At 45.3% G+C, this 27,065-nt stretch overlaps 2 protein-coding genes across 3 annotated transcripts; one reads left to right on the top strand and one right to left on the bottom strand.

Moving 5' to 3' along the window:
- Positions 1–397: 397 nt before the first annotated feature.
- Positions 398–2,140, top strand: LOC123079904 (ammonium transporter 3 member 1-like). The gene has a single exon (XM_044502734.1). The coding sequence runs from the start codon at positions 479–481 to the stop codon at positions 1,952–1,954; it is 1,476 nt and encodes a 491-aa protein (XP_044358669.1). The 5' UTR covers positions 398–478; the 3' UTR covers positions 1,955–2,140.
- A 1,882-nt stretch (positions 2,141–4,022) lies between these two features.
- LOC123079905 (DNA repair protein XRCC2 homolog) lies at positions 4,023–10,558 on the bottom strand. 2 transcript variants are annotated; one of them, XM_044502736.1, is made up of 12 exons: positions 10,228–10,558; positions 9,539–9,686; positions 9,018–9,166; positions 8,240–8,310; positions 7,961–8,017; positions 6,946–7,086; positions 5,745–5,850; positions 5,520–5,556; positions 5,231–5,340; positions 4,987–5,125; positions 4,666–4,757; positions 4,023–4,542 (listed from the first exon to the last, which is right to left on the bottom strand). In XM_044502736.1, the coding sequence occupies exons 1-10, from the start codon at positions 10,426–10,428 to the stop codon at positions 5,102–5,104; spliced, it is 1,044 nt and encodes a 347-aa protein (XP_044358671.1). In that variant the 5' UTR covers positions 10,429–10,558; the 3' UTR covers positions 4,023–4,542; positions 4,666–4,757; positions 4,987–5,101. The 2 variants fall into 2 exon arrangements, with proteins under 2 accessions (XP_044358671.1, XP_044358670.1); XM_044502735.1 differs by having other exon boundaries at positions 5,022–5,125.
- Between the last annotated feature and the right edge of the window lie 16,507 nt (positions 10,559–27,065).

The following is a 27,065-nucleotide window of genomic DNA, read 5'->3' as shown; positions in this document are numbered from 1 at the left end:
GAACGGGCGTTCAAACCCGCGCCATCACCCAACCGCCATCCCGTGCCGCATGGCTTGAGCGTAGAGAGGAGCGAGCCCCACCGCCGCCTGCACTGACCGGGCTTTGCCTGGCGTCGCGCGCTAGGGGCGGCGAGGGAAGGACATGTGCGAAGATAACCTAGTCCCGGCAGTTAAGGTTCCCTGCCTCCCCAATTCCCAGCTGTTCAATACATCTTTGGCATAGGATCCAAGTCCTCGTGTCACCCACCGGCCAGTTCATTTCTTTCTAGGCACGCCCGCCATTCGTTTGCCCACATGTCAGCCATGGGTCAGCTGTAGCTGGGACCGAAAACGATCGACCTATATATAAGACCGGCAGCGTCGCTTAGTTTCAGTCGTCACCAGACCACTCACCACCCACCACTACCATCTCCGGCTAGCGGACACTACCTCTAGCTGCAGGAGAGCGCGGCGCGGGCCTGCCGGTCGAAGTAGCAAGATGTCGACGGCCGCGGATTACAACATGTCGGTGGGGTACTCGCCCAACGGCATAGTGGTGCCGCCATGGCTGAACAAGGGCGACAACGCATGGCAGATGATCGCTGCAACGCTGGTGGGACTGCAGAGCATGCCCGGCCTGGTGATCCTCTACGGCAGCATCGTGAAGAAGAAGTGGGCCGTGAACGCGGCCTTCATGGCGCTCTACGCCTTCGCCGCCGTGTGGCTCTGCTGGGTCACCTGGGGCTACAACATGTCCTTCGGCCACCAGCTGCTCCCCTTCTGGGGCAAGGCCCGGCCGGCGCTCGGGCAGAAGTTCCTCCTCATGCAGGCCGTGCTGCCGGAGTCCACCCACTTCTTCAAGGACGGCAGCCAAGAGACGGCCTGGATCAATCCGAATTACCCCATGGCCACCATGGTCTACTTCCAGTGCGTCTTCGCCGCCATCACGCTCATCCTCCTCGCCGGCTCGCTGCTGGGCCGCATGAACATCAGGGCCTGGATGATCTTCGTGCCTCTCTGGCTCACCTTCTCCTACACCATCGGCGCCTTCTCGCTCTGGGGCGGAGGCTTCCTCTTCCAGTGGGGCGTCATGGACTACTCCGGCGGCTACGTCATCCACCTCTCCTCCGGGATCGCCGGGTTCACCGCCGCGTACTGGGTCGGGCCCAGGTCCACCAAGGACAGGGAGAGGTTCCCGCCCAACAACGTGCTCCTCATGCTCGCCGGCGCCGGCATACTCTGGATGGGGTGGGCCGGGTTCAACGGCGGTGACCCTTACGCCGCCAACCTCGACTCCTCCATCGCCGTGCTCAACACCAACATCTGCGCCGCGACCAGCCTCCTCGTCTGGACCTCCCTGGACGTCATCTTCTTCAAGAAGCCCTCCGTCATCGGCGCGGTCCAGGGCATGATCACCGGCCTCGTCTGCATCACGCCCGGCGCGGGTCTCGTCCAGGGGTGGGCGGCGATCGTGATGGGCATCCTGTCCGGCAGCATCCCGTGGTTCACCATGATGGTCGTGCACAAGCGGTCCAAGCTGCTGCAGCGCGTGGACGACACGCTGGGCGTGTTCCACACCCACGCCGTGGCGGGGTTCCTCGGCGGCGTGACCACGGGGCTCTTCGCGGAGCCGACGCTGTGCAGCATGTTCGTGCCGGTGACCAACTCCCGCGGCGCCTTCTACGGCGGCAGCGGCGGCATGCAGCTCCTGAAGCAGGTGGTGGGCGCGCTCTTCATCGTCGGCTGGAACGTGGTGGTCACCAGCATCATCTGCCTCGTCGTCCGGCTCATCGTGCCGCTGCGGATGCCGGAGGAGGAGCTCGTGATCGGCGACGACGCAGTGCACGGCGAGGAGGCCTACGCGCTCTGGGGCGACGGCGAGAAGTACGACTCCTCCAAGCACGGGTGGTACTCCGACAACGAGACCAACCAGCCGCGCAACAGGGCGCCCAGCGGCGTCACGCAGGACGTCTAGGTCGCCGGCCGCTTCCCTTCCTGGCTGGAGTTTTGTCGTACGTTTTTGTTCTTACAAACGTGCACAACGAGTGTTGTGGAATAAGCTATTCATTTTGCTGTTTTTGAGACGTCGGCTTGTTAATTACTGACATGTCGCTGAGAATCTCCCTACCTTACCATTTGTCATCCGCATTAGAATCTTCCAAGTTTGTATCCACTCCAGGTCCTGGAAGATTCAGTACACATACATCAGATACTGTGACATTTGGCAAAGTTATTTTCACCATATTGTCAGATTGCCATGAAACTGTGCTTTGTTCCCACTCTCTGCACCTACTGTATATGTGCACTGCCTACTGTATATGCTATAAACTCTCCATTTGGGTTTTGCAATGAAAATTCGGGTGTGGGAAAAACCGATTTTCAAGGAACTGTAGCGTCTTGCCATACGATATCTATATACAAACCCCACTGCGAAAGTATTAATAGCTATCGCCACAAAAAGAAGTATTATAGCTATTTTCCTTTTTCTTTTTGCAGGAAAACTTTCAATCTATTTATCTCCAATTGTGGCAATACAATACAATGAATGCCAGAAATAATAAAAATTACATCCAGATTCATAGACCACCTAACGACGACTACAAACACTCAAGCGAGCTGAAGGCGTGCCGCCGTCATCGGCCCTCCCTCGCCGGAGCCCGGCAAAACTCGTTGTACTAGACAGTTGGGAAGTCGCCGGAGTCAGGGAGTATCATAGCTATTTTCTATCACCACAATAAGGCACATCATCAAAATTGTTATGATAGTTGGATTTGCTAGCTTGGTCCACCAATAGTTGCCTGATCCACACATAAGAATGTCTCTACCATACAACATGCATTAATGCATAGTGGGTTTTTATTTCCATCGTATTTATCCCCGACACGTTTTGCTTTTTATGTTTAAGATTTTTTTTTCTTTATACAAGTTCCTCACATATTTTAATTCTCTAAATATTAAGGATTAAATTTATTTGACATAATTATAAAATTCAAATCTCCAATAGCCTTCAAAGAGCACTTTTGGCCTTGAGACTCGCCCATTTCTTACCAACACCTCAACTTCGTACATTGTTTTCGGCAACTATAAAGGAGATCGAAATTGCTAGGTCATAGACAGACCGGCCTTCTCCTTATTCATTGGATAGGGCACAGGGAAGTCAAGTCGAGCACTAGCTGAGTGGGACGCACCAAAGCAGCGTTCGTTGCACAAGTACTTTTAACTTTTGAAGTTAAACAGAAGCATCTGAAGATCGTTGGCTGCCTTTTTGTAGTGCGCAAGTCAGAGTGAACTATCATATCTTCAGTTCTGCAGCAACGCAAAGGCAGACGATCTACCTCGCAGAGCTGGCGTAGCAGCATCAGAGTGGGACGCAAACTGCTCTAGTGCAACCCCCTTGAAAAATGATGCACGTCAGAAATTTTGATGAAGACGGCCTACGGGTAGCAACACATGGCACGAGAACGGGTGACCTGACAATCTTGATGACTTCAGAATGCGTGCGGTCCGTTGAAAAACAATGCATCCCATTTGCTGCGGCCGCTGCTTTCATCTGATGCTTTACAGCAAGTCAACATCACCATCTTAACTCGACCAGTTGCGTGCATGGTTACAGAAAAACAGAGGGCGACATCTGATGTCAGTTGCAAGGCCGGCAGAAATAGACCATTGCCAGTGGCAGCGGCATGCATTTCCCTTTCGCCGGCTGATTGTACTACATCATGTGATGCTATGCTCCACTAGAATAACAACAGTTCATAAAGAAAACGGGCGACATGCTAGAGCGGCTGAGAAATGACAAGCGACATTCCGACAACGATCACTAAGATATGGTGTGTATCTTCCTAGGAATGAACAAGAAGCACCAGCTGGGGGCACAAGAATCTGCGACGGAATCCAAAGCGATTAGGTACGATTAACCAGACAGCTAGAAGCTTGGGTAGAGATCTCGCAGACAAAATTTATGTGGGAAACATGCGAAGATCACAGCATCAAATGAGATGTTTTTTTGGCAACAAGGTTTCTCATAGTGCTAGGCGGCGTGATGAACAAAAGACAATGGGCTGGTGATATATTAGTACATAAATACTCCCTCCGTTCCGAATTACTTGTCGCAGGTATGGATGTATCTAGATGTATTTTAGTTCTAGATACATCCATTCGACGAGTAATTTGGAACGGAGGGAGTAATAGTTTAGACCTAGGCTGGAAGCTCGGTGAATGCTTCCACAACAACCAGCCAAACAGTTGACCTTGAAAAAATCAACAAGTTGAATTTATAACCTATTTATGTTCAACCTGGATCGTATCCCCCATACCCTATAAACTTAAGTCCCCCAGTTTCTGGGGCTCAGGACGAGTCCTAAACTACATTATAATCTGTAAAATCCCTAGGAACAGAGAAAGCGACATGTATGATGGCACCATCAGGGTTGCTCGAATATGGGCTGTTAGATGACTAGGAAGGTCATACCAGCTGAAACACTGGCACCTCTTGAGCATATCTATCACCTTTGGGTTCTCCCTCTCGCCTTCTGATGTTAAGTTAAACAGCAAGTGCACTGCCTAATGACCATAGAAAAATAAAAATGTCATGAACTTTGGAATGAATAAACACCTGAATTGGAGTGAAATGACATCGATACAAAACCACCATTATTTCAGACAATATAAAGAAGCCAGACTTACTTTTCCCAGGAGCAATGTAAATTATAAGGTCAGGTCCATCGTGTGATCATGTCGCGCCCAAAATATCATAAGGCAGCACAAACTGTTAGTACCTGATAAAAAAATCATCATATTTAGGATTTACAAATGCGACATTCTTCTGCTAATAGTGCAATAATTATATTCTTTCAGTCTATGTTTGGGTTTTAGCGTGGAAAATAGTCTCTTGCACAACCAACAAAGTACGAGTGTATGATTAAATCATGGCAATTGTGCACTTGCTCAGAGAAAAATGGCAACATTCAAAATAATATTGCAGTTGCTTTAGGGTTTTGTGCTGACCAATGAGGTATTACGTTAGCATTTCCCAAACATACATTTATCACAGATCCCAGCACTTCTGTCAGGAGGTCGGACAAGTCATGATGATATCTGCCAGCACAGAAACTGATAGGCTTCACTGTATAAGGCCAACACCATCCTGATCGTTGGAAAGGAATCATCTAAGTTAAAACAAACATGGAGGTTGGCCAAATTGATAAGGAAAACTAGAAAGAAAAAAGGAAAATAAGACTCAGGAGCTTACATCCTTGATATAAAACTTCTCTTTTGAGTTCAGGGAAGGCTGCACCCACTCACAAGTATGTACAGAGAGCATTTCATTTTCCTGCTCAGAGAAAAACCCTGCTTCTTGTGCTGTAAAGGACAATCCAATAAGTTTGCAGTAATTAGATAATTTAAAATGTAAGTGACACTGGAGGGGGGAAAACCCTCCACCCCCAGCTTGTCCTTAAAGAGGTCGTGAGGGTCGAACCCTACTGGCTAGGGACCAACTTGCTACACTAAATGAATCGTAGAGAAGTGCATTTACCAACCTAAATCTTGCAACTTTATCCGGTGCGTAACAAATGTCTGTAAAACACAAATTTAGAAAGCTTTTAGACCGTTATGTATTTATCATTATTCATAGAATCACCTAGCAACACAAAGATGTGTGCACAGCAACGAATGAAAAGTAAATGAAGCTAACTGGTAATTTGTTGAGCAATTTATCTTATCACAGCAAGCTGGCTTTTTAGTGAGGAAAAGATGGAACAGACCTGCCATGCAGATGGCATGTATTCACGACATGAACCATTTCTTTCTTCTTCCCGTTTTGGATATCTCAAAGCTGTTGAATCCTCTGACATATGTTTCAAAGAACCCCTAAATACCATTAAAGGACAATATATTTCAGGCTTCCTAACAAAGCGAGGCAGAGAAACGTGTTGACTTTTAACAAAGAAATTCATAGCACCTAGCAAACAAAACACTTGACAACACGGGTCATCACATGAAATAAACTCTGCTGATTGAAACAGTGCTCCCAACTTAAATGGAAATGTAATGTCTTGGTAGAAACACACATGCCTAGATAGTACTGTTTTAGCATTCTATGATTGGAATAAATTTATATATTGCGAATGATTACATAAGAAATATAGGAAAAAATATTTAAAAAATTGATCACTATTTGCAAATTTCAGCTTCACAATTCATTAGGTCCCGGCGTCTCGCAATTAAGAAAGCACAACAACAAAAAGCACATTCTACTATCATTGCAGAGTGCAGACATGGAAGGGGTCGTAAGCCAAGAGATAGTCATGACTCAAAAAATTGTTGAATGTGTGGGTGGGGTAGCTCAAATTATAGATTCTGAAAAGAGGAGAAGTTTTATATTAAGGAATTACTCAACAGAGTGCAGTACGTTGAAATACCTAATTCAACATGTTGGTGATACACTGATCGTGGATGGAGTATGATTTTTAGGTTATATACCGCAACATGTTGAATTAGGTTAAATGATGTTAAGGTGAACAAACTGAAACCACGATCAGTATCACCACCTGCCAGCAGTTGCCTGCCAGTGAAGAGTGCCTATTTTGCTCCGTTTTTCCATATTCAAGCCACGGCAGTGGTTTACAACATGAATCAACTTTACCATACCTGATTACTACATTCCAAGGTCCAAACACTACAGAAAAGGATTTTCTTTTACGGGAAACAGTACTCCTGTACTGCATATATTTATAAATCTATAGAAAAGGTTTTGACTGTTCAGTCCAAGAAAACATAATCTTAATATTTTATAATCTCAAGCTATCTAAGAAGTACAACTCCACGAACGATCAAGGAGATTCAAGCTGATTCGGTCAGTCCTAGCATCCAACATATACATTTACACAACAGCAGCAGAAATAGAGTGTGCATTCTTAAGTGTCAGGTCGCAACAGTGTTTAGTGATAACAGATCATGGATTACCTTTGGAAGTCGTTTGATGTTGTGATTCCTTCACCATAAATAGGTGCCTTTGTGACCAACACCAAAATAGGTTGAAGTTGCAAAAACTTGTGTATCTCCTGGACAACAGTTTCAGTGATACTCTGAAATGATAGAGTTTTCCTGCAAAGACAGGTGTGAAAAGTCTGGCCAAGAAGCAGAGAGGTGTTACTAAGGGAGTGCTCAAGCATGAAAACGAGGAAAGGGACTATTTCAGTCAAAAATAGAATTTGGTGTTTTTTTCCTGCATAGAGACATGATTCCTGAAAAATGCATGAAGCACTGAGGTACCATTGCGCTAGCAAACTGCATATCCGTAATTAATTGAACCAGCTTTTGTCCTGTTTTTGACACCCATAATGCACTTCTTCTAAGATAAGTGTAAATACGCTGGAAATTTCTGGATTTGGAAAAATTGGGGATATTTCCAGCACCGGCATGTTTCTGACTTGGTTCATAACTCATAAGCACCATGATTACTATATATGTATATTCTGGCAATCTACATTGTTGGCATCGTTCCACGAGTTGCCTAATTGGTCATCAAAATGAAAATCAAACGTACATTGTATTCTGTACTTATCATGATGCTTTCTTTCTGCATTGATGATGCTTCTGATATTAGTTAAAAATATTATTTTATTTTAACTATTACAGCTTAAGTGTTAGCTAACTGAATCTGCTAACTTGTTGGTGTGTATATACCATACTGTAACTGTTGATTTTATATTTAGTTCCTATATACCGCACAGTATGGAAGTGACTAATTTCATGTGACATTCTACTCTTCAGTAGCATATATGTGAGATAATTCATTATACCAAAGTAGAGATAAAGCCTTTTCTAATAGTCACATGTATACAGTGACTTTCACGTAACACATGAAGCAATAACCAAATAAAGCATGCATGCCGAACCAACTGTTACTGAAGATATGCACATGATAAGATCAGGAGGCTATGAGACTAGTATTCCATGTAATGTTTGTTGTGATCACCCTTTACTCTCTCTAGTAGGTTGAAGAGCACGATCTATCCAGTAGAATGCGCCAATGCTGTAAAAGGGGATATGTTGCAGTAGAAAACAGTTAGCCAGCAACGTGATTGAAAAATACAGAAAAGTGGATAAGCAAACACTATGGTTCTGAGGGAACGGGGCATAATTTGGTGAAAACAATTTAAAGTATACAAGGAGAAGCATCAATTTGATACAGTAGCTATAACTTCAGTTGACCAGGTAAAACAAAACCGAATAAAATCCAGGAAGCCAGCAATACCTGTCTAACATAAGGAAATATACACCAATACCAAAAACTTCGCTCCTTGCTTCAGATTGAGATTTTAGACTCTGTGAAGTCACCAACCAGATGTAAGAAATATATCCATCTTACCTAAACATGAAGATACAGCTTATATATGTATGGTATACCCCCTAGACTGTTGCAAGAGACAGGCATAAGTGTCTTGTTCGTAACTCATCCCACACATAGCACCCAATAACTTTCTCCGTGTTTTGTTCACTCTTACAAGTATCTTATTTCTGGACAATCAAACTCCAAGCATCAAACACCTACATGATGATCCTAAATATGGTGTGTTGTCATGTTGTACACACCACACATATACTATTTATCAGATGATAATGATGTATGCTTATTCCCAAATGTGTGTGCTGCTACATGCCCAAGTTCTATCATTCTCGATTGTCATCATATGTCATGTCACATTTTCAGCCAACATCCAATGGACTGAAAGGGTACCAAAAAACAAAATAACATGAAAGTTGCGCAACTGGGAAGCCAATAGAAATGAGAAAATCTACATAGTTTTCTCTAACTAGAAATAGAACCGTTGGCCACATCACAATAATGCGACATGGATTAAAAAATAATTTAACTAGTTATTTCCAATGGTTCTAAGGATCAGCCATAGCTTATTTATATGTTTCAATTAATTTCTAAATCAAGTAAACCAAGGAACAGACAACAAAAATATGAACACATCACAAGAGTAGTAACGTGCTCGGTGTATATGTCACAAACATATAGAACTTGCCTTCAAAGCAGCTACAAGTTCAGAACTATTGTAACAGCGGACATACAGGAAACGCTTCATGCAATCAGAAAACAGTGTACTTTCAAACGAATGAAATTTATCTTTTGAACCATCAGTTACAAAATTTTCATTTGTTGGATGCACTGAACCTGCAAAATATAAGAAAAATGAAGACATTAAGAATGAGAAATCAAAAAATACCATTTATAGCACATCTCTTCTCCCTGCAGACTGGACAGTATGTAGTGTAGATTATGAGAACAGAGAGGCTAAAAGCAATGATGCACAATCCAACAACCAAGCCACTGGTAATACAACAGAGAAACAATGCCCATTGAGCCAGTTCTACTCCAACCCCATGGGCAAAAAAAGCATGGGCAATTCACTGTATACACTATTATAAGCACTATACATATTATTTTTTGGTAAGGAAAGATTTCTATATTTTAGCTTGATCTAAATTAGATAAGCATCAAATTGACAAATTGTAATGTGAAATTAACAATTTAAGTACAATGTACCATAACATGCTGCGATGCGCTTCCTCAGGATCTGAGCCAGCCGCAGCACATCAAATCGGCAGTCCAAGTCAATGTACATGACTGCTTTCCCCAGGCCGCCGAAATAGACACCTTCCCACTCCTTTGGTAGTATGCACTGCACTGCAGACTAACACACCAGCAATCCCACACTGAGCTGAGATATTTATTATAGATTGCTGCCAACATTTTACATCATTTAATATGAACAAATCAAGTGTCAAAATGGCATCGGTTTAATCACATTTGCATGTAGCAAACACTGAAAGATTGCAGGTGTGCTAGTTCCAAGCGTATGAAGTACTGAAGGTACTGTTTCTTCCTTTTCTGCACGACACCAATATGTTTCAGCAATGCCATGAACTTGTTTAATCTAATACAGATTGCCCTGGATCCCTGAAGTCCTCGAGATTTTTAGCGCTACATATATATCACACTTACTTTACAGTAAAGGTTGCATTCTGAAGTCTGAACTGATATCATAGATGCAGATTGCCCCTGTGTTTACGCGACTTCATAAACACTCATAACAATCAAAGGTTGCGGTGACTGCTACAGTGTTTCCGGCTATAGATGTGAACTCCTGCAAGTGCGCAGCGTACTACCCTGTGGCGCTAATGCAAACATTTCTTTGGGGAAAAAAGGTGTGTAAGCGCTGGAGTTTCGCTTACCATGAGGAGCAGCTGGGACTTGCCGGAGCCAGACGGGCCAGCGATCTCAACAACGTTGCCCGGGCGGAGCGGCGCGCGGTGGAGCGGCGGCGGGAGGAGGATGGGGGGCCGCGTGGAGAGGGAGCGGGAGAGGAAGGCCGCCGCCGTCTCGTCCATGGAGAGCCAGTCGCGGGGCCGCCCCCCTCCTGCCTCCCCGGCCATGGCTAGGGTTCTGGAGCTCTCCTCCCCTCCTTTCCACCGGATTTTTGGGCGCTCGGCTGGATCGAGTTTGGCGCCCGTGGATGTGTGAGTTTTGTGTTTGCGCGCGCTAGTCGATGTGGGGGGTCGTACAGGAGACCGGCGGAGGGCGCGTGCCTCGCCGGTAGAGCATCATTTTGGATCCCCGAAATTTCAAAAACAAAACTGATTTTTACAAGTTAAAAAAAACTACGGAAATCTTATCTGGATGACATTTGCTGGGAGAGCATGGCATTTTGAATGTTTTTTTTTGACAGCTTTAGTTGTGTCAGGGATGGCAGTTTCTTCAGACCAACATTGCATTTTCTAAGAGGATGACAGTTTTGAGTAATACTAGACATATATGGATGGAAATTTGTATGCAATATACTAGACATATATGAGTACATACGTAATTTTTCACAAATTTTAGGGTCTAAAATGATGGACGCGGAAATGTGAAACATGGTTCCACGCGCCCATTATGAATAGTAAATTCAAAAACAAATACTAGGAAAAATAAGATAGGAAAACTAGTTATTTTTTATGTGACATACATGGTTAAATGGCATACTCGCAAATGAAGTGTTCACAGAAAAAATGACATCCTTGGTATTCTGAGCAAAATGACAGAATCGAAAAGTGTATTCAAAAGCACTCTTTGACGGAATAACAAGGTTGGATTGTGTTTTCTTTATTAAGAATACCTCTGGTGTCATTCTTTCATGAAACTTTTTAAAAATGAATGCAAATGCTTTGCCTCATCCATTAATCAGAGATATAGTGTTTCGTTTACAAATACGACGCTCAAGTGCCCAACAGTGAAAGAAAAAGATCACTACTCTCCCAGACATTATTAGTCCCAAATGTCCGCACCCGCGATGAACCAAAGCTTTGTGTCTTTCTTGATACCCTCAAGGAGGATTGCTGGCGGTGCAAACTTATGGCGAAAGACCCTAACATTTCTTTTATTCTAAAAGGTCCAACTTAAAACATGGTGAGGGAGGCCATGGCGCTCCTATTCAGGATGTTGCTTTCAGTCATGTTGATCCACTACTCTTCGGTAGAGCGCTCCAAGTTGGAACCACTCCCTCACCAACCCCTATAGCCTCAAGGTGCGCCGACATTTGTGAAGTGTGAAGTGATTTATTACTCTTTTTTGCACAAAGGGCATGTTGTAATTTGGTCAAATGTGCTTAGCCAACCTATCCGCCGTTTAAATCCTATTTTGGATGGCAAATTAACCTTCCCGACTGCCCGAGCTTTCCAAACCGCCGTTTCCATAGAGGTGCGGGTTGCACACCCAAGAATTACGCCTTATCGGCTGAGACCGGCGAGTAGTGGCCGCTCATCGTGTGCTTCCAAGTGATGTCATTGTCGGTGTCATTTTGTCGTAGGAGGCCGGCGAGTAGTGGCCACTGATCACGTGCTTCCAAGTGATGTCGTACTCGGTGCCCTCTTGAAGTTGGACATCTCGGAATATATAACTCTACACATGAATAGAATGGTCGACCAAGTTTGATACCCCAACTTTGATTGTTTTTTCTATTATGTTTTTCAGATTTACTATTCATATGGATCACATGGAACCATATTTATTTTTGTATTTTCGCTAAAAATATGTTTTAATTTTTTGTAGACAAATGGAGCTAGTAGTAGCCCGCGCACCAAATGCCATTTCTGCACTTTTTGTTAATAGCTAGGACGAGCATGCTCTAGCCATGTTGTTCACTTTATTTGGTTGCCTACATTGCATCATTGGATCATTCGTTACATGTTGTTTGGTTGATAGCACTTGTGAGGGATGTGGCTATGAACGATGCAATTACATGATGTTTGGTTGCCCCCGGCCTAATGTTGTGGTCACCCTTCTTACTGGTAGCGACAACCTTACCACAGAGTATAATACACGGGTAGTATGAAATCACATCATTTTTGTCATAGCTAGTAAACAAACGGCAATTAGTCCTAGCTACTCATAAACGACAATACCAAATTAAGAGTCTTATGGATAGAGAGGGAAGCTCATCACTATGATAAAAGGGGGAGTTCACAATCCCCGTCTTATCTTCTTCACCTTCTCATGTTTCTTCTTCTTCGTCTTCGTCTTCCCCTTTTTATTCAGAACCTTGTGTTGCCTCTGTTAGCCCATATTGTCTCAGCCCACTCTAATATTTTGTTTTGTCAAGATTCATTTTCAATTATCTTCACACCACGGACGAAGTCAACATTATCAGTCGTCACTTTTTCCGGCACATACTCATCAAGACTCTAGTCTAAGATCCAATTATGAAGAATATGCAAAAAAAACTTAGTCTGTGTGGGGAAAGGATGGAATGCCTTCTAACCATGGATCTTAAATCTTTTATTCAAAGCACCAAATGTCCTCTTAGAGCATCTCCAACAGCCGCCCAACGCGCCGCACGCTAAAAACTACTTTGTCGCGCGCCCTTCGCCTGGTTTGGCGCGGCCGGCAGCGCTGGCTCCAACAGCCGCGCTAAAATGCAGCGCACAAAAAATGCAGCGCGCGACTCGCCGGGGCATTACCATATATTGCATTTTGGACACAAAATGGATTTCAAACATTCAAAATGCAATGAACATGGCATATAAGTTTCACACAAACAAGTTGATGAATAAAAGTTCATGCCCACAAGTTCAAAATCATGCCCACAAGTTCATCCAACCAAGTTCAAAATGCAAACCAAGTTCATGACACAAACGGAAGACACATCAAGCCTCGTCCTCGTCTTCGTCCTCATCTTCCGAAGATGATTCTTCCTCCTCCTCCTCATCATTGTCGCGCACCGCATCACGTGAAGCTCGGACGGTGTTGGCAAGATCTTCAACGGCATCTTCATGGGAAGGTGTGTGAGGCATCGGAAGACATTCCGCCCATGGCGGCTGGAGGTGCACCCATGCCTCCCATGAGAGAAGCAAAACTCATGCCTCCCATGGCGGCCATGGCGCCGGGGGGTGCTCCAAAGCCACCCATGCCTCCCATGGTCTCCATGGTAGCTCCAAAGCCACCCATGGCACCTAAGCCGCCCACGGTAGCTCCGAAGCCACCCATGCCTCCCATGGCGCCAAGGCCACCGCCACCCATTGCGCGAATCATGGCTCTATTTTGGATCAAGACTTCTTCACAGGCAAGATTGGCATACTCCTTTTGCGCCTCATTAAGGATAGATGTGTCCAAGAAGAACAAGTGTTTCTCCCATTCCAACAATCTAGTGCATAGTAAGATGTCTTCGGCGTTGGTGTAATTGCCCGCTCTTCCTTTCGGTGCGGCGACAATGCCCTCACCATCCTCGTCCACCTCGAACTCATGGTCATCAAAGTGCGTGTCATTGGTTTGAGACCAATGCGAATTGTTGGAGCCAACACCCATAGTTCACATGTATGCATCATCGTTGAGACTACAAAATATATAGAACGATGCAAATAAAGCTATCTATATGTATGCATTCAAAAAATAACAAGAAAAAAAAGTTGGGGAAATTTTCTACCTTTGGGGCATATCGTCGAACACATTTTGCGCGTCGGCCGCCGGCTCAACGAGTGAGCTCGCCGGCGCTTCGGTAGCCGCCGCGCCCGTCACACGCCCTGCAAGCTTCTTCCTCGACGCCTTCGAGGTGTCGGAGCCGTCCGCCGCCTTGTTCTTCTTCGCGGATGTCTTGCCCTTCTTCGGTCGCGCCACATTTGGGAGCTTCGAGGGGGGCACGGGGCGGCGCCGGCGCGACGCCACTCGCCGCCGAGGTCATCCGCGGCGGCATGAAGAGGCCGCGCGCGAGGCCGATGCTCGGAGGAGCTCCGGCGGAAGCGAGGCCAACGCTCCCTGCGCTAGGGTTTGCGGCGGCGCCGGCGGCGGTGGAGGGGTCACGGCTGTAGGATGGGGTGAGCGGGGTGCCGGCGCGTGCGTCCATCGGGTCCAGTTCGCCGGCGCCGGCGCGCGCGGGGCGTAGGTGGCGCGGAGGAGAGAGTGCGGCGCGAGCGCTCGTGTGTGCCGCGCGCGGAAGCGAGCGCCCCAAATACACAGCGCACGTTGGCGATTCGGACCGCGCGCCCAACTAGATATGCCGCGCGCGCGGTTATTGCGCGCCCGCTGGAGCCACTCTACCTGTTGCTGATACGTCTCCAACGTATCTATGACTTTTTATTGTTCCATGCTACATTATATTCTGTTTTGGATGTTTAATGGGCTTTATTATACACTTTTATATTATTTTTGGGACTAACCTATTAACCGGTTAACTGGAGAAGTTGGAATGCGGTAGGTTTAACACCAATATAAATAAAGAATGAGTTCATTACAGTACCTTGAAGTGGTGTTTTGTTTTCTTTCGCTAACGGAGCTCACGAGATTTTCTGTTGAGTTTTGTGTTGTGAAGTTTTCAAGTTTTGGGTAAAGATTTGATGGATTATGGAACAAGGAGTGGCAAGAGCCTAAGCTTGGGGATTCCCAAGGCACCTCAGGGTAAATCTAAGGACACCAAAAAGCCAAAGCTTGGGGATGCCCCGGAAGGCATCCCCTCTTTCGTCTTCGTCCATCGGTAACTTTACTTGGAGCTATATTTTTATTCACCACATGATAAGTGTTTTGCTTGGAGCGTCTTGAATGATTTGAGTCTTTGCTTTTTAGTTTACCACAATCATCCTTGCTGTACACACCTTTTGAGAGAGAGACACATGATTCAGAATTTATTAGAATGCTCTATGTGCTTCACTTATATCTTTTGAGCTATATAGTTTTTGCTCTAGTGTTTCACTTATATCTTTTAGAGCTCGGCGGTGGTTTTGTTTTATAGAAACTATTGTTCTCTCATGCTTCACTTATATCATTTTGAGCACTACAAAACAACATGGTAATTTTCTTAAATTGAGAAATTAGTCCTAATATGATAGGCATCCAAGATTAGTAAAAACTTTCTTATAAGTGCATTGAATACTAAGAAAAGTTTGATGCTTGATGATTGTTTTGAGATATGGAGGTAGTGATATTAAAGTTGTGCTAGTTGAGTAGTTGTGAATTTGAGAAATACTTGTGTTGAAGTTTGCAAGTCTCGTAGCATGCACGTATGGTAAACGTTGTGTAACAAATTTGAAACATGAGGTGTTCTTTGATTGTCCTCCTTATGAGTGGCGGTCGGGGACGAGCGATGGTCTTTTCCTACCAATCTATCCCCCTAGGAGCATGCGCGTAGTGCTTGGTTTTTGATGACTTGTAGATTTTTGCAATAAGTATGTGAGTTATTTATGACTAATGTTGAGTCCATGGATTATACGCACTCTCACCCTTCCATCATTGCTAGCCTCTTCGGTACCGTGCATTGCCCTTTCTCACCTTGAGAGTTGGTGCAAACTTCGCCGGTGCATCCAAACCCCGTGATACGATACGCTCTATCACACATAAACCTCCTTATATCTTCCTCAAAATAGCCACCATACCTACCTATTATGGCATTTCCATAGCCATTCCGAGATATATTGCCATGCAACTTTCCACCGTTTCGTTTATCATGACACGTTTCATCATTGTCATATTGCCTTGCATGATCATGTAGTTGACATCGTATTTGTGGCAAAGCCACCATGCATATTATCATACATGTCACTCTTGATTCATTGCCCATCCCGGTACACCGCTGGAGGCATTCATATAGAGTCATACTTTGTTCTAGTTTCGAGTTGTAATCATTGAGTTGTAAATAAATAGAAGTGTGATGATCATCATTCATAGAGCATTGTCCCCCAAAAAAGAGAAAGGCCAAAAAAAGAAGAATAAAAAGGGGCAATGTTACTATCCTTTTTTCCATACTTGTGCTTCAAAGTAGCACCATGATCTTTATGATAGAAAGTCTCTTGTTTTGTCACTTTCATATACTAGTGGGAATTTTTCATTATAGAACTTGGCTTGTATATTCCAACAATGGGCTTCCTCAAATGCCCTAGGTCTTCGTGAGCAAGCAAGCTGGATGCACACCCACTTAGTTTCTTTTTGTTGAGATTTCATGCATTTATAGCTCTAGTGCATCCGTTGCATGGCAATCCCTACTCCTTGCATTGACATCAATCGATGGGCATCTCCCTAGCTCGTTGATTAGCCGCGTCAATGTGAGACTTTCTCCTTTTTTGTCTTCTCCACATAACCCCCATCATCATATTCTATTCCACCCATAGTGCTATATCCATGGCTCACGCTCATATATTGCGTGTAAGTTGAAAAAGGTTTGAGATTACTAAAGTATGAAACAATTGATTGGCTTGTCATCGGGGTTATGCATGATGAGAACATTCTTGTGTGACGAAAATGGAGCATGACCAAACTATATGATTTTGTAGGGATGAACTTTCTTTGGCCATGTTATTTTGAGAAGACATAATTGCTTAGTTAGTATGCTTGAAGTATTATTACTTTTATGTCAATATTAAACTTTTATCTTGAATCTTTCGGATCTGAATATTCATACCACAAATAAGAGAATTACATTGAAAATTATCCTAAGTAGCATTCCACATCAAAAATTCTGTTTTTTATCATTTACCTACTCGAGGACGAGCAGGAATTAAGCTTGGGGATGCTTGATACGTCTCCAACGTATCTATAATTTTTGATTGTTCCATGCTACATTATATTCTCTTTCGGATGTTTAATGGGCTTTATTATACACTTTTATATTATTTTTGGGACTAACCTATTAACCGGAGGCCTAGCCCAAATTGTTGTTTTTTTGCCTATTTCAGTGTTTCGCAGAAAAAGAATATCAAACGGAGTCCAAACGGAATGAAACCTTCGGGAACGTGATTTTTGGAACAAACGTGATCCAGAGGACTTGGAGTGGACGTCAAGCAACAGACGAGGAAGCCACGAGGTAGGGGGCGCGCCTACCCCCCTGGGCACGCCCTCCACCCTCGTGGCTCCACCGACCTACTTCTTCCTCCTATACATACCTACGTACCCCCAAACCATCGGGGAGCACCACGAAAACTTAATTCCACCGCCGCAACCTTCTGTACCCGTGAGATCCCATCTTGGGGCCTTTTCCGGCGTCCTGCCGGAGGGGGCATTGATCACGGAGGGCTTCTACATCAACACCATAGCCTCTCCGATGATGTGTGAGTAGTTTACCTCAGACCTTCGGGTCCATAGTTATTAGCTAGATGGCTTCTTCTCTCTCTTTGGATCTCAATACAAAGTTCTCCTCGATTCTCTTGGAGATCTATTTGATGCAACTCTTCTTTTGCGGTGTGTTTGTCGAGATCTGATGAATTGTGGGTTTATGATCAAGATTATCTATGAACAATATTTGAATCTCCTCTGAATTCTTTTATGTATGATTGGTTATCTTTGCAAGTCTCTTCGAATTATCAGTTTGGTTTGGCCTACTAGATTGATCTTTCTTGCAATGGGAGAAGTGCTTAGCTTTGGGTTCAATCTTGCGGTGCTCGATCCCAGTGACAGTAGGGGAAACGACATGTATTGTATTGTTGCCATCGAGGATAAAAAGATGGGGTTTATATCATATTGCATGAGTTTATCCCTCTACATCATGCCATCTTGCTTAAAGCGTTACTCTGTTCTTATGAACTTAATACTCTAGATGCATGCTGGATAGCGGTCGATGTGTGGAGTAATAGTAGTAGATGCAGAATCCTTTCGGTCTACTTGTCACGGACGTGATGCCTATATACATGATCATACCTAGATATTCTCATAATTATGCTCAATTCTATCAATTGCTCGACAGTAATTCGTTTACCCATCATAATACTTATGCTATCTTGAGAGAAGCCACTAGTGAAACCTATGGCTCCCGGGTCTATCTTCCATCATATTAATCTTCCAACAACAAGTTATTTCTATTACCGTTTATTTTGCTTTCTTTACTTTTAGTCTTTATCATAAAAATACCAAAAATATTATCTTATCATCTCTATCAGATCTCACTCTCGTAAGTGACCGTGAAGGGATTGACAACCCCTTTTATCGCGTTGGTTGCGAGGTTCTTATTTGTTTGTGTAGGTGCGTGGGACTTGAGTGTGGCCTCCTACTGGATTGATACCTTGGTTCTCAAAAACTGAGGGAAATACTTACGCTACTTTACTGCATCACCCTTTCCTCTTTAAGGGAAAACCAACGCAGTGCTCAAGAGGTAGCAGTTGCGCGCGCTAAATGGCCAAATTTGCGGTGCGGCGCTTGTTTAGCGCGGCTGTTGGAGATGCTCTTAACCGTAACTCTAAGGCTAGAGTGTGTGAGACTGGACAATTCAACATCAGTCTTAAAATAGTTCCCAGCAGAGAACTCATTAAGACGGTACTTGGTTTTCCTAAAGGGTGGAAGAACCCCATGCGGACATGCATATCCAGCATCTCCTAGATACAGGGATATTGATCACATCACGTCGATCCATGTTGTTAGCAGGAATGCTAACATCGTGAGTCAATCCTTCCCAGCCAACTAATGCGTATGTGAACTTAAGATCGAAATCAACAGCAGCAAGCACATTTTGGCCTGTGTAGTGCTTTTCTACTCATATGTGTTGTAGCATGGGATCTTGACGCTCTAGCGGTCAAATTCTTCGCACACGGTCGACCGCTTGAAATTTTCATTGACCACTAGCTTCATCTCGCTATTTCACACGACTTTTATGTTGTATGCTTCTGTTTCGATGGTTGCAGATGAGTAGATCTATGTCTCCCTACTAGATTGTACATACGTGTGCATGTTTCTTTGGACGAATTTTGGCAAATTCTTCGCACATAGTCGACTGTTTGAAATTTCCTTTAACCACTAGCTTCATCTCCCCATTTCACATGAATTTCGTGTTGTAAGTTTTCTATTTCGACACACATGTTCACCTGTTGTATTGTGCTATAAGAGACTAGCTAGGCATTAGTCGCCTGAAAAATGACTCACGCCAGTTGATTTTTTGACCGTTAGATGAGCATCACAGGGCTGTCACACCTTCTACCTCGAGCCGGCCCTTCTCTTCTTCCTTGAACACCTGATCCTACGTGAAGTAAGTTTACCACGTGGATAAGAGGTGAGATTAATCATCAGTGCGCACATAATCATACAATATCATGTGCATCCAGGGAACAAATGTTTGCAAACAAACATCATGCATGTGTTTCTTCTCAGCCACGTTGGGGAGGATGCATGCAACCAAACTAAGTGAAAACATGTTTTTTTTCTTTGCCCTTATTACCTTTCAACCATAGATGTAGGGAGGCCAAAAAACGATGCAGACAGCCAAACATGCCCATAGTACATTACGTGAGGCACCAAACTCCCTGTTCATGAAAAAACATTGAGCTTGACTTGTTTGGACATCGTCCGGCGAAAATTGCTTTTGGAGGTCGAGCTCCATGGAGGTTGTTTTATGAAAAAAATCAAAATTCCAATTTTTTACGTTAAAAAAAATATAGATATACTACATGTAGGCATAATGTACACGCGTGTAAATTTTCACGATGAAGTACGTGGGGTTGTGCAGAAAAGAAAATCCGTGGCTTTTCAACACATGATACTATTCATCCCCGAAGTTCATTAGTAATTTTTTTGTACATGTCGCAATTCAAGGTATTTCACCGTGAATTTCTACACACACTTACATTTCATCCTTATATACATGCATTTTTTTTAGATTTTTTAAAGGGCGCTTATAGGTGCCGGTGCGCTGGCCGAAAGTTTCGGCCGGTCCAGCCCAGGCCGTTGGATGTGAGCTGCGCTGCCGTTGGATCTAGACAACAAAAAAACAAATTGCCCCCAGCTTCTTCTTTCTCCTCCTCCTACGCATTTAGCCGTCGTGGATGAGCGAGGCCCCCGGCCTCGAAGCACCACCGAGCTTCGCCGTCCCCGATGCCGGTCACCGCCCTCCCCGCCCTCGTCGCCGGGCACCGCCCCCGCCGCCAATTGCCGCCCTCGCCTGCGTTTCACGCCGGCTGGATGCATGCAGTAGCGTGTGCCCCCGGTTACAGCTACCCCCGGCGACAGCCACAACTCCGCTGCGACGGTCGGAGCTCCGGTGGCGACGATTGAGGGAGTCCTGGACTAAGGGGTCCTCGGGCGTCCGGCCTGTTAGCCATGGGCCGGACTGATGGGCCGTGAAGATACAAAGACCGAAGACTCTACCCGTGTCCTGATGGGACTCTCCTTGGCGTGGAAGGCAAGCTTGGCGATCAAATATATAGATTCCTTTCTCTGTAACCGACCTTGTGTAACCCTAGATCCTCCCGGCGTCTATATAAACCGGAGGACTTAGTCCGGAGGGGAGACTCGGAACCATAGTCATACAGGCTAGACTTTTAGGGTTTAGCCATTACGATCTCGTGGTAGATCAACTCTTGTAATACTCATATTCATCAAGATCAATCAAGCAGGAAGTAGGGTATTACCTCCATAGAGAGGGCCCGAACCTGGGTAAACATTGTGTCCCCCGTCTCCTATTACCATCATCCTTAGACGCACAGTTCGGGACCCCCTACCCGAGATCCGCCGGTTTTGACACCGACATTGGTGCTTTCATTGAGAGTTCCACTGTGTCATCCTCAGAAGGTTGATGGCTCCTTCAATCATAAACAACGATGTTGTCCAAGGGAAACCTTCCTCCCCGGACAAATCTTCGTGTTCGGCGGCTTCGCACTGCGGGCCAACTCGCTTGGCCATATGGAGCAGATCGATAGCTACGCCCCTGGCCATCAGGTCAGATTTGGGAGCTTGAACTACGTCGCGGATATCCGTGGAGACTTGATCTTCGACGGCTTTGAGACCACGGCAGCCGCTCCCTGTCCCTACGGTGAACACGACCTAAATCTGTCACCGGTCCGTACTCGGGAAATTGCACCTGTAACTACTCCGACCCTAGATCCAGAGCAGATTGCGCCATCCGAAGACGGGAAGCTCAACCCCGCCACGGAGTCCGCGGATTCCGCGGCGTTGGAGCCGCACGCAGACTTAACCTCATGTGATATCTTTGTCACCGGAACTCTGGACTCATCTCCGGTTATAAGCTCTGAACCATGCGCATCCGCGGACGCCGAGCTCGATTAGTTATCGATCTTCGAATTCGACGCAGCAGACGTCTTCCGACACTCGCCTTTTGGCGATGTACTAAACTCATTAAAAAACCTGTCCTTGGTGGGGGACTCACAGCCGAATTATGCCCGGTTTGAACTGGGGGCTGATGATGGGGGAGAATTTTGCTTCCCACCCGCCACCCACTTCATAGCCACTGTCGAAGACCTAGTCGACGTGCTTGATTACGACTCCGAAGACATCGACGGTATGGACGACAATGCCGGAGAGGAGGAGGCCCAAAACCCGTCGTTCACCGGAAGAGGGACGACCACTTCCTCATATGACGTATACGTGGTGGATACACCTAAAGAAACTAACAACGATGAAAAAGAGGGTCCAGTTGAGGACAAACCTCTTGAGACACAGTCCAGACGCCGGCGTCAACGGAGCCGCTCTAAGTCATGTCGTGCAAAAGACAACAACACCGGCACCGGAGAAGACAATACTCCGGGCGATGCCGAAGACAATGAAGACCCTATTGGGACAATCTCTGAACAGGATGAACGGGAAGGCGGGCACGTTAGCCCCGATGAACATGCCATACACGAAGACTCGGAGGATAGTACTTATCTTCCGCTCTCCAAGGATGAGGAGAGCCTCGGCAACGAGGATTTCATCGTGCCTGAGGAACCTCTCGAGCAGGAGCGCTTTAAACGCCGGCTAATAGCCACTGCAAGGAGCCTGAAAAAGAAGCAGCAGTAGCTTCAAGCTGACCAAGACCTGCTCAATGATAGATGGACCGAAGTCCTGGCCGCCGAGGAATACGGCCTTAGTGGCCCAGCCAAAAATTACCCGAAGCGCAAATTGCTGCCTCAGTTCGATGACGAGGCGCTGGAGCCCGTACCACCATCGCGCAACGTGGCGGACCGGCCGCCACGCGGTCGGAATAACACGGCAACTCAAGCCGAACACCAGAACACCCCACCTCGCCGTAAAGGAAGGGATAAAACAGCTCGGGGTTACACATACGACCTTCGACAAGACCTGGACAGTAGAGCAGGACATACAAGACCGATCTACGGATTGCAAGGACGTGCCTCGATACGTGACGACGGCTACCTATTCGGACGTGAAAAAACTAGTCACGCCCGGGCCAAAAACCGCAAACAGACTCCATCAGAGGTACGTCGCAGTGTGGCCCAATACAGAGGCGCCACACACCCTCTTTGCTTCACAGACGAAGTAATGGAGCACGAATTCCCAGACAGGTTTAAACCCATGAATATCGAATCATACGACGGAACAACTGATCCCGCGGTATGGATCGAGGACTTCCTCCTCCATATCCACATGGCCCGTGGCGATGACCTCCATGCCATCAAATACCTGCCACTAAAATTCAAAGGACCAGCTCGATATTGGTTAAACAGTCTGCCGGAAAACTCTATTGGCAGCTGGGAGGACTTGGAAGACGCCTTCCACGACAACTTCCAAGGAACATATGTCCGGCCACCAGATGCCGATGACTTAAGTCACATTGTCCAGCAGCCCGGAGAGTCAGCTAGGAAGCTCTGGACTAGGTTCTTAGTTAAAAAGAACCAAATCGTCGATTGTCCGGACGCGGAAGCCCTAGCGGCCTTCTGTTGGGGAACGAAGTAATTTCAAAAAAATCCTACGCACACGTAAGATCATGGTGATGCATAGCAACGAGAGGGGAGAGTGTTGTCCACGTACCCTCGTAGACCGAAAGCCGAAGCGTTATGACAACGCGGTTGATGTAGTCGTACGTCTTCGCGATCCGACCGATCCAAGTACCGAACGTACGGCACCTCCGAGTTCAGCACACGTTCAGCTCGATGACGTCCCACGAACTCCGATCCGGCAGAGCTTCACGAGAGAGTTCCGTCAGCAGAACGGCGTGATGACGGTGATGATGTTGCTACCGACGCAGGGCTTCGCCTAAGCACCGCTACGATATGACCGAGGTGGATTATGGTGAAGGGGGGCACCGCACATGGCTAAGAGTTCAATGATCAATTGTTGTGTCTATGGGGTGCCCCCTGGCCACGTATATAAAGGAGGGAGGGAGGAGGAGGCCGGCCCTCATAGGGCGCGCCCAAGTGTGGAGTCCTACTAGGACTCCCTAGTCCTAGTAGGATTCCACCTCCCACATGGAATAGGAAAAAGGGAAGGGAGAAGGAGAAGGAAGGAAGGGGGCACCCCCCCTCCCTAGTCCAATTCGGACCAGTCCATGGGGAGGGGTGCAGCCACCCTTTGGGGCCTTTCTCTCCTTTCCCGTATGGCCCATTAAGGCCCAATACGAATTCCCGTAACTCTCCGGTAGTCCTAAAAATACCCGAATCACTCGGAACCTTTTCGATGTACGAATATAGTCGTCCAATATATCGATCTTTACGTCTCGACCATTTTGAGACTCCTCGTCATGTCCCCGATCTCATCCGGGACTCCAAACTACCTTCGGTACATCAAAACACATAAACTCATAATACAAATCGTCACCGAACGTTAAGCGTGCAGACCCTACGGGTTCGAGAAATATGTAGACATGACCGAGACACGTCTCCGGTCAATAACCAATAGCGGAACCTGGATGCTCATATTGGCTCCTACATATTCTATGAAGATTTTTATCGGTCAAACCGCATAACAACATACGTTGTTCCCTTTGTCATCAGTATGTTACTTGCTCGAGATTCGATCGTGGGTATCTCAATACCTAGTTCAATCTCGTTACCGGCAAGTCTCTTTACTCGTTCCGTAATACATCATCCTGCAACTAACTCATTAGTTACAATGCTTGCAAGGCTTATAGTGATGTGCATTACCGAGAGGGCCCAGAGATACCTCTCCGACAATCAGAGTGACAAATCCTAATCTCGATCTATGCCAACTCAATAAGTACCATCGGAGACACCTGTAGAGCACCTTTATAATCACCCAGTTACGTTGTGAGTTGCATAATCTCATAGTCATAGGAACATGTATAAGTCATGAAGAAAGCAATAGCAATATACTAAACGATCAAATGCTAAGCTAACAGAATGGGTCAAGTCAATCACATTATTCTCTAATGATGTGATCCCGTTAATCAAATGACAACTCATGTCTATGGCTAGGAAACTTAACCATCTTTGATTCAACGAGCTAGTCAAGTAGAGGCATACTAGTGACACTCTGTTTGTCTATGTATTCACACATGTACTAAGTTTCTGGTTAATACAATTCTAGCATGAATAATAAACATTTATCATGAAATAAGGAAATAAATAATAACTTTATTATTGCCTCTAGGGCATATTTCCTTCAGTCTCCCACTTGCACTAGAGTCAATAATCTAGTTCACATCGCCATGTGATTTAACACCAATAGTTCACATCATGATGACCCACAAGTGTAGGGGATCTATCTAGTCCTTTCGATAAGTAAGAGTGTCGAACCCAACGAGGAGCAGAAGGAAATGATAAGCGGTTTTCAGCAAGGTATTCTCTGCAAGCACTGAAACTATAGGTAACAGATAGTTTTGTGATAAGATAATTTGTAACGAGCAACAAGTAACAAAAGTAAATAAAGTGCAGCAAGGTGGCCCAATCCTTTTTGTAGCAAAGGACAAGCCTGGACAAACTCTTATATAGAGAAAAGCGCTCCCGAGGACACATGGGAATTATCGTCAAGCTAGTTTTCATCACGTTCATATGATTCACGTTCGGTACTTTGATAATTTGATATGTGGGTGGACTGGTGCTTGGGTGCTGTCCTTACTTGGACGAGCATCCCACTTATGATTAACCCCTATTGCAAGCATCCGCAACTACAAAAGAAGTATTAAGGTAAACCTAACCATAACATGAAACTTATGGATCCAAATCAGCCCCTTACGAAGCAACGCATAAACTAGGGTTTAAGCTTCTGTCACTCTAGCAACCCATCATCTACTTATTACTTCCCAATGCCTTCCTCTATGCCCAAATAATGGTGAAGTGTCATGTAGTCAACGTTCACATAACACCACTAGAGGGGAGACAACATACATCTCATCAAAATATCGAACGAATACCAAATTCACATGACTACTAATAGCAAGACTTCTCCCATGTCCTCAGGAACAAACGTAACTACTCACAAAGCATATTCATGTTCATAATTAGAGGAGTATTAATATGCATAAAGGATCTGGACATATGATCTTCCACCAAATAAACCAACTAGCATCAACTACAAGGAGTAATCAACACTACTAGCAACCTACAGGTACCAATCCCAGACTTAGAGACAAGAATTGGATACAAGAGATGAACTAGGGTTTGTGAGGAGATGGTGCTGGTGAAGATGTTGATGGAGATTGCCCTCTCCCGATGAGAGGAGCGTTGGTGATGACGATGGCGATGATTTCCCCCTCCCGGAGGGAAGTGTCCCCGGCAGAACAGCTCCGCCAGAGCCCTAGATTGGTTCCGCCTCGTGGCAGCGGAGTCTCGTCCCGAAAGCTTGCTTATGATTTTTCTTCGGACGAAAGACTTCATATAGCAGAAAATGGGCACCGGAGGGCCAACAGGGGGCCCACGAGGCAGGGGGCGCGCCCTGGGGGGTAGGGCGCGCCCCACCCTCGTGGCCAGGGTGTGGGCCCCCTCTGGTATTTCTTCCGCTCAGTGTTTTTTATTATTTCCAAAAGTAACTTTCGTGGAGTTTTAGGACTTTTGGAGTTGTGCAGAATATGTCTCTAATATTTGCTCCTTTTCCAGCCCAGAATTCCAGCTGCCGGCATTCTCCCTCCTTATGTAAACCTTGTAAAATAAGAGAGAATAAGCATAAGTATTGTGACATAATGTGTAATAACAACCCATAATGCAATAAATATCGATATAAAAGCATGATGCAAAATGGACGTATCACATCACTGTGATTAACACCCATAGTTCACATCGTCATGTGACCAACACCCAAAGGGTTTACTAGAGTCAATAATCTAGTTCACATCACTATGTGATTAACACCCAAAGATTACTAAGGTGTGATCATGTTTTGCTTGTGAGAGAAGTTTAGTCAACGGGTCTGCCACATTCAGATCCGTATGTATTTTGCAAATTTCTATGTCAACAATGCTCTGCACGGAGCTACTCTAGCTAATTGCTCCCACTTTCAATATGTATCTAGATTGAGACTTAGAGTCATCTAGATCAGTGTGAAAACTTGCATCGACGTAACCCTTTATGATGAACCTTTTGTCACCTCCATAATCGAGAAACATATCCTTATTTCACTAAGGATAATTTTGACCGCTGTCCAGTGATCTACTCCTAGATCACTATTGTACTTCCTTGGTAAACTCAGTGTAGGGTATACAATAGATCTGGTACACAGCATGGCATACTTTATAGAACCTATGGCTGAGGCATAGGGAATGACTTTCATTCTCTTTCTATCTTCTTCCGTGGTCGGGTTTTGAGTCTTACTCAATTTCACACCTTGTAACACAGGCAAGAACTCTTTCTTTGACTGTTCCATTTTGAACTACTTCAAAATCTTGTCAAGGTATGTACTCATTGAAAAAACTTATCAAGCGTCTTGATCTATCTCTATAGATCTT

Source organism: Triticum aestivum, chromosome 3D (genome assembly GCF_018294505.1).
Source record: "Triticum aestivum cultivar Chinese Spring chromosome 3D, IWGSC CS RefSeq v2.1, whole genome shotgun sequence".
In the NCBI taxonomy this organism is placed as follows: domain Eukaryota; kingdom Viridiplantae; phylum Streptophyta; class Magnoliopsida; order Poales; family Poaceae; genus Triticum; species Triticum aestivum.
The sequence above is the reverse complement of the archived record's forward strand: the minus strand, read 5'-3'. Positions and strand labels throughout refer to the sequence as shown.